Source organism: Triplophysa rosa, linkage group LG6, assembly GCF_024868665.1.
Source record: "Triplophysa rosa linkage group LG6, Trosa_1v2, whole genome shotgun sequence".
Lineage (NCBI taxonomy): Eukaryota > Metazoa > Chordata > Actinopteri > Cypriniformes > Nemacheilidae > Triplophysa > Triplophysa rosa.
The window spans coordinates 18220143-18228590 of record NC_079895.1 but is presented as its reverse complement, the minus strand read 5'-3'; the positions used below and the strand labels follow the sequence as shown (position 1 = coordinate 18228590).

Sequence of the window (8448 nt, the reverse complement as noted above, 5' to 3'; positions counted from 1 at the left end):
ATGGTTTGTTTAATATTAGCAAAGGTAACACTGCGCACAAAATAAAATCCTGTAAAATGATCAGTGGTAAATTGCTCTGGTCTGGCTCAGTTCATCAGTGATTGGGTGAGAACAGTTCGAATTTACTGGCTGCGGAAATCAGCGGGAGGGGCTCATTATACAACACACAAAACGCCGTAAAAGACGCGCGCTCTGTGCAACCAAAACGGCGTTTTTTACGCGCGTCATATGGCCAGACAGCGGCGCAAAAAGCGGCGCTTTCAAGTGCCTTAGAACGCCGTTAAATACGGCGTTATGGACGACTTTTCGCGCGTTTTTTACGGCGTTTGGAATCGCGACGCCGTATTTTGCGGCGCAAATACTGTTTAAAACGCCGTCAAAAACGGCGTTCGGATATAAACGCGTTAAATCTATGGCGTAATTCTGACACCATCGGCTTGCCATATCTGTCTGGTGACTCCACACCATAGCTCCACACGCGTCTCCCAGTGGCAGCGCTCACGTGGCGAGCATCATCGCGCGTTACAACGCAAGTTTCGCCTTGGCTCGCCTAAAGTTAAACTTTATTAAAACTATTAACAGCTTTACAAAGCGACCTGTCTTCTGAAATACCTGAGAATGAGCTTTATTCTATGCACGCGCAGATCACTGCACCACGAGCACTGCGGGTGAGAGAGAAAGCGCCGGACTGGAGTGGATCACGAAACTACAGACTGAAAGAAGGTCAAAAGAATGTTTGATTTGTTATCGGTGAATTAATTCACATGTTTTTTTCATCATCACGCCCGACTTGCAGAGCGCCGAGTTAACCACGCCTACTTATTTACATTCCGCGGAATAACGGAATAGAAACATCTCTTACTGTTGACATTTCATTCCGCGGTAACGGAATATTCCGTCATTCCGCCCAGCCCTACCCCTACACCCAACTTTCGCTTTCGTCAGCGCTCGGCTCGACTAATGTCTGTCCTGTGCACTGTACACCTTACTGCTGATTGGCTACAAGGTTGTTTTGGTACTCCGCCCGACTTTGTCTAAACAAGCGTAATTCGGAGCGTAAACCAGGAATAGGCCTTAGTTAAATTAGGACTTGTAAATCTCTTTAATAAACTTGCCTTAGAAAAAACATTACTGATGTTCTTTGTAGCATAGACATAAGAAATAACTAGACCGCTCGATGGCTGCTGGATCGTACGTCAACGGCGCCACCATATTAGGGGTGGCAACCTTCAACTACAAACACATGCAAGTGAATGGCGGTGCTGCTGTTTTTCTGGATAAAACACAATTTCTCAACCGATTTCAATACTTTACAACTTACGTGGAGTACAGGTATGTTTCGGCTCCAGTTATCGACTGTTACTTTTCTAAATGTCTAAATATTGAGATTTCAAGTATCTAGAGACACAATGTATTTGTGCTGCACGTATATCCTAAACCATTGACACATGTTAAGAAATGTAAACGTTGTTGTGCTGTTAATGCCAAAAAAGCGCAGCTCCCCCGTTTACTTGCATTTGTTTACATGCTACTCTTGCCACAACCAATATGGCGGCGCCGCTGACGTATCGCAGCAGCTGACCAAAGCAGCCAATGCGCGGTCTAGTATTTCTTACGTCTATGCTTTGTAGTCTGGGACTGTCTGAGAAACCACCCCTTAGAGTTACCAGGTCAAAGGCAACTGCAAAATGGTCTTTTCTACAGGTCTAAAAGAGTCTTGTAAACTACAATATTTTAGTAAATGATCCAATTTATAGACCACTTGACAAGTTATAAACACTTGTTCAGCAGCACTTTTTATTTTTTAAACTTACATATATTATTAAATCTTAAAGATATTTGTTTAGCATTGTGATTTGGTTATAAATGTTATGATTGTTATATTTGTACAAACATTTATGAGTGTTAAAAACTGAAACAGGAAGTTCTGGAGCAGCATTGGACCAGTGTCTTCTGAAGTGGTCTATAGTGAATACATTTTTCTGATTCACAAAGTGATTTATTAAGAACTGTAATCACAAACAGTTGCATAGGTCAAGGGAGAGTCGTGGTATTTCACGGAATTACAATCTGACTACTTTCTAACTCTCTGTGATTTTCCAGGCCCACATACTCTTGGACTGTGGTGAGGACAATATTTGTAAGCCAGACTTGAAACTGGCTGTTGTGAGGTGAGTCATAGGTCCATCAGTGCCCTTAATTCCACTGTATTATCTTGCGGTGTGGAAGAATAGTTTAACGTGTGTGTGTGTGATGCTGTTTTGTTCTCCAGTGACCCGAAACTGATCTACATAGGTGATGATAACCCCCTGACCCTGGAGGTCACAGCTGAGAACGGAGGGGAAGGGGCATATGAGGCTGACCTTATCGTCACTTTACCATCTCAGGCAGATTTTATTGGAGTGGTGCGGAACAGTGAGGTGAGCATTAGTTCTTATTTAAATCTAATAAAGTTCACCATCCTCACTTCTGTGACTTTCTGTGGGGATGCTTTATTTAACGTGGTGTTAATGTTACAATTCAATATAAATTTAGCTGTTTAACAATCTGTTGAATGCTGTTATGTACCACTAAACATAATTTTGACTACTCCTTCAGTTTGTACAAGTAGAAATTGTTTGTTTAGCCCTTAAAGGTATTTTGTGGTCACCAACTGCATACCACTGATGTTGAACCCGGAGCATTCTTGTAGTGTAGTTTTATAGAGATAGGTCATTGAAGTCGTTTTTTCTTGTCAATTTTTTTATTAATATATTTCAGACATTGTCCAGGCTGTCTTGTGCCTTCAAGAAAAAGAATCAGACCAGGCTGGTGGTGTGTGATCTTGGCAACCCAATGAAAGGAGGCACCAAGGTGACCATCTTCTTTCTCCGCTAAATATTTGCACTGAATATTTGATTATTGCAGACTGTGTTTTGTCTATTACAGTAACGGTGTATTTTGTATTTTTTCTGTAAAATTGTGATATTTCATAGATAATCGCAGGATTGCGCTTCAGTGTGCATCAGCTGTCTGAACAGGACACCCAGGTCAAGTTTGATTTGCAGATACAAAGGTATTAAGTTATTTAACACTGCTTGCTATTATACAATTTATACCCAGATTTGCTTCAGAATGCTAATTTAAGAATGTTTTGGATGAAAGGGAAAACATTCCTTTGTACATAATAGGAAAAAGCCAAGATGTTCTTAATAGATAGATCTGTTTCCTGTCTTTCTATTTAAATCGGACAGCATCGGCTTTAAAGCCACAGTTCCCTGTTGACTGCCAGTGTTTTTGTAGCGTTTTTTTTTTACTTTTTCTCTCTAATTGACAACTTTATGCTTTGCATTGCCTTTCACGCATATTCCTTCACATCCTCATTTCTATGCCCATCTTTACCTTAATGATGTATAATGCTTAATAATGTATAATGTTTTTTTAAGATAACTCTTTTATACATGGAGTTTTGAGGAATCCCTTCAGGTTTTTAATGCAACGGTGCCATCTTCTGGTCAGTTGTGGGAGTTAAACATTTCCTTTTGTTTACAGTTCAAATCAGTTCAATAATACCAGTAATCTGCTGTCTGTGGTGACAGAGCTTGCTGTGCTGGCCAGAGTCGAACTACGAGGGTATGTGTTTTGACATCTTACTTTCAATTAAAGTCATATCACACAGATTTTATGAACTCGTTTTTAGTTATGACATTTTTTAAACCAACCGGAAATGCTGTGTAGAACCTATTTTTCTTTTAATAACAAGAATTAATTAGTAATTTCATTTAATTGTGCAGTTAATTTTTACATTTAATAATAATAATATGTCCCCTTTACATTTGAGAGCGCTTCACAATCTTTGTGGTTTATTTATATTTTCTGTGCGTCTGTAGTGTGTCAGCACCAGAGCAGGTCTTCTTACCCATCGCTAACTGGCAGCCGAAAGAGAAACCTGCTCTAGAGGATGACATTGGACCTCTTGTTCAGCACATTTATGAGGTAGAAAACACAGTCATTAAACACATAATTAATTAAAGACATTATCTTCCCTATCAAACTTCTACAGTTCTTACCAGAGGTTCAAATGTTATTTTTCCTAGCTGAGGAACAGAGGGCCCAGTACATTCAGTAAGGCCATTTTGGATGTGAAGTGGCCCTACAGATTCAACAATGGATCTCTGCTCTACATCACCAAATTAGAAGTGGATGGAAACATGAATTGCAGTTCAAACAGGGAGATCAACCCTCTTAATGTAACTGTATGTATCCTACAATATTATTTATTGTAACAGATTTGTCATAAACAAGCAACTACAAGCAGCGGACAACCAACTTTAACTTTAAAGGTCTTTGCGCATACAGTCCACAATTTTCGTATGCGTTTTTTCGTATTTGGCTCTCGTTTGTACGGTGTCTCTGAATTGTTAAAAAAGGCCACTCAAAATGCTTGACGGATTTGAAAAACACAGAAAATCGAACCCGGTCCGAATTTTTTTATGACGGACGAAAATAGCGGAGGCAGTGTGTAAATGTGATTGACACAGCGTGAGGTCGTTCCACACAACGTGTGGAAATTTTGGACGCAAATTTCGGACTCAATGTGCAATGGGCTTAATGCCTGTTAGTCATCCACAGCACTATAACAAGGGTTCTAACCTGTTATTTGCCATCATAAACAAAATCCTCTGCCATCCTCTGAAATGTTCGAAAAAGCCCAGCACTTCTACTTCTGGTTTTCTTGAATTTTGCCGGATCACGCAGGTTTTTGGTTATCAATTCAGACAGACAAATGAGTTGTCGCTGGTTAGTACGCTAGTTAGTCGTTTTGTCTTTGCTTGTTCACAAATTTATATTCAAGCTAGAAAATAGTTTGAAAATTGTAAAGCATTCCCACTCATAATATAAGGATTTCATGTAAAGTATGCTTTTTACGTATGCATCTACCTAGAATCCCAGGTTAGCTGATAAAAATGAGACTTCGGCCAGTGGAGACAGGGCAGAGGGAAGACAACGCCGAGACCTGGAGGACAAACAAGGAGAGGAGCACTTGGAGATTCTGGTATAGTCACACCTTCTAAAAGTTGCAAGGCAACAATTGAAAGCAACCAACGATTTGAAATCACGTTCTGACAAATTGCTGTTAGAATTGCAGTGCTGCTCAAAAGTTTACACACCCCTTGCAGAATCTGGAAAAAGCTGAAAATTTGGGGAAAATAAGAGGAATTTTTAAAATTATGGTTTCTTTTTAATTTAGTCGTGCCCTGAACAAGTTATTTCATGAAAGAGATGTTAACATAAAGTTCACACCAGAGAATAATAACAGAATTTAAAAAAAATCATTTTTTCATCTTTTTGATTCATCATTACACATTGAGGACAATCAAGAGTGTCATACACAACTATTACAATAGATAGAAACATTCAGTGATGCCCATGAAAGCAACACGATTCATTTAAAGTCAGGGGGGTGTAAACCTCTGAAAATGACAACTGGTGTAAATTGTTATTGTTTTGTTTATACATTATTATTTATGTTTTATGAAACTATAAAGCTACACATACTGTATGTTTCTCAGGAAATGAAATATACTTTTTTTTACACCAAAACCATCTTCAGTGGTTGACACTTGCATGACTTTAAATGAATCGTGTTGCCCTCATTGGCATCACTGAATGTTATTTGAATATTATCTGTTGTATAGTTGTGTATGAGTCTCTTGGTTGTCCACAATGTGAAAAGATGAATCTTAACATCATACAATTACTGCTGGATATGAGTCAAATATCCAGAAATGCTGAAAAAGCAAAGATTCTGGAGGATTTTTCTGAAGATCAGAGGACAGTTGAATGACTCATGACAAACAAGAAACCCTTAAACAACTATGACAAAACATAAAAACTGTGATTGATTGTTTAGGTAACATCATACAGTATTAAGAATCAGGGACGTGTAAACTTTTGCCCTGGGCTATTTTTAGAAATTCTCTTATTCTTTGTTAACATTTATTTCGTGAAATAACGTGCTCAGGGCAGGACTAAATTAAAAATAAACCATTTTCAAAATTCAGCTTTTTCCATGTTCTGCAAGGGGGGTGTAAACTTTTGAGCGGCACTGTATACATTTCTTAAGATCTTTTCTCTTTCTGTTATATTTTTATTTATACTGTGTGTGGTATTAAAACAAAATTTAAGTTTATGCATCAATAGACCTGTTCAGATTTGTCCTTTACACCAGTGTGCATTAATGTGTGAGCCTAACTGGTTGTGTGTACCTGCACAGGATTGTGGGACTGCGGAGTGTCAGGAGATTAAGTGCTGGGTTGGGCGTCTTGAGAAAGGCCAGAGTGCCATTTTATTTATATACTCCAGACTAGCCGTGAGCACGTTTCTCAAGGTAAAAACGCCCTTCATTTGAAAAATTCTTAATCCAGTTTTAGTGCTAGTATAATAACAGTTTTTTTTTCAGGCTGAAAATCAAAACAAGTCCTACACTGTTCGATCATCCGCCTCCTTCAGCGTTGTAGAGATGCCTTATAAAAATTTAATGTCTGATCTTGCAGCCAGCATAACATCAGTAAGTTTTTAATCTCGAAGTAATAATGAATTATTGTTGAGTACAATAATTATTGCTGTGTAAAACATGATGTCAGTCAGTTATATTGTTAAGATTGTCCATCCGACCATCATGACCAAGTGTCTGTCCTCTCCAGGCCTCTCTGAAGGTGATCTGGGTGAATTCTGAGCTTACTCAGCCTGTTCCTGGATGGGTGGTAGCTCTGGCTGTACTGGCTGGACTGCTGCTCTTGGCGTTGCTCATCTTTGTCATGTATAAGGTAAACAACTGTATCACTTGTTTCTTTTGGATGTTTCTGCTCCCAACTTTATCTGTCAGTTTCATAATCATACCTCTTCTCCACAGCTGGGCTTCTTTAAACGTGTCCGGCCACCCCAGGATGACAGCATAGAAAAAGAGCAGCTCCAACCTCAGGAGAACGGAGAAAGAAACACAGAGGCCTGAGATCTTTTTGTAGTGCATCACAGTGTCAACAAAATGATGCCACACATCCAGGAGCATGCCAAACTCTTAATGGCTTGACTAATGGCACTCGTACGGATGCTGATGTGAATGCAATGCATCTCTTAGAACACTTTAATCTGCATTAGCAGGTCAGAATTTCAGGTATCTAAGAGTGATCATGCCCACTCATTCATTTGAATGGTACACACAAGTATTGAATAACCTGCGGTGATGTTGTATGACTAAAGCTCTGTGTCCTTCCTTTTCTGTTGTTTAACTGCACTGAGTCTTGATGGGGTTTTGATTTCAGCAGTCGGGTGTAGATATTAATATACTTAAAATCTGTGTTTACAAATATTAATAAAAGTAATGAACTTGAAATAAAACAAATGGAAAAGAGATTTTAGAAAATCATTATTTTAAAAATGACTTTTAATAGATTTAATTTTGAGGAACAATATACAAAAGAGTGGTAGATTGTTAGATGGCTTTTTTTGTTCTTCTGTGGGAAATACTTTTTAGTGCAGCCAAATTTCAGCTATTTTGGCCTGTTGGCAGCGGTTTTGTACTCCTCTGGATTTATTGTTTGGGCTTAAGATGTAATTTTTTGAGAAAATATTTTATGTCTGTCTACTGTAAAGGCATTAGAGCAGGGTTTCTTTCAGTTACATTTGTATAAGACCTCTTTGCACGATAAAGCAATAAAATTGTAGCATGTTTGTTTTTAACCACCCATTATGGACAGAGCACCTTTGTAATATTTTAGTTCATGTTTATTTGTAAAATTTCTCTTGGTCAAAATCTTAACCATGTTCCTAGACCTATTTAAAATCTGATGCTGCCATTCAGTGAAAAGAATACATTTTACGAATATGGAAATCTCGAATATGGATGAGTCATGACTGGCCTTATTAGAATTATTTTTTCTATTGACTGATTTGTTGTTCAAGGCTATTCATAGTTGTTGATCTTAATTTCGACTGCACATATATTGCAATATAAAACCCATCGTATTAATAACATAATCTGGATTACTTATTTTGCTATATTAGAGCAATGCTGCTGCCCAAATGAATTTACCCACATTGGGTTGCCATCAGTATGTTGTCTAAATGAAAATTTGTAAACAGTAGTAATTCAGTCAAAGAATGCTTTTTACACAGATAGAAAAATAGTTTTTCTGAGAAACTATTGGTTGAAAAAAAGTCTGTAAAATCAATAGAACATAAACAAAATTATGTATTTTAACCATTTGTTTAAAAATAGATCACACGCTAAATTTTATTTTTGCCTATAGTTACATTTTCCTTGAGTTTGTTCACCAATGTTGTTGCTTCTATAATTCAAATAAACAAATATACTGGTCTATTGTTTATTTTCTGTCTCATTAGTGTGACTTGTGCTTTTACATTTGGCCATTTCCAGTGTTATGGATGTGACATTTTCAGTCAAAA

The 8448-nt window shown here is 37.9% G+C and overlaps 1 protein-coding gene across 1 annotated transcript in view; it reads left to right on the top strand.

Moving 5' to 3' along the window:
• Positions 1-8360, top strand: part of itgav (integrin, alpha V) — a 53975-nt gene extending 45615 nt beyond the window's left edge. Inside the window, exons 19-30 of the mRNA XM_057335863.1 lie at positions 2104-2171; positions 2273-2420; positions 2761-2853; positions 2976-3055; positions 3532-3612; positions 3870-3975; positions 4077-4235; positions 4925-5035; positions 6257-6370; positions 6443-6550; positions 6687-6809; positions 6896-8360. Of these exons, the coding sequence (XP_057191846.1) occupies positions 2104-2171; positions 2273-2420; positions 2761-2853; positions 2976-3055; positions 3532-3612; positions 3870-3975; positions 4077-4235; positions 4925-5035; positions 6257-6370; positions 6443-6550; positions 6687-6809; positions 6896-6994 (1290 nt within the window). The 3' untranslated portion in view covers positions 6995-8360. The remainder of the gene's footprint in view (positions 1-2103; positions 2172-2272; positions 2421-2760; positions 2854-2975; positions 3056-3531; positions 3613-3869; positions 3976-4076; positions 4236-4924; positions 5036-6256; positions 6371-6442; positions 6551-6686; positions 6810-6895) is intronic.
• Positions 8361-8448: the final 88 nt, after the last annotated feature.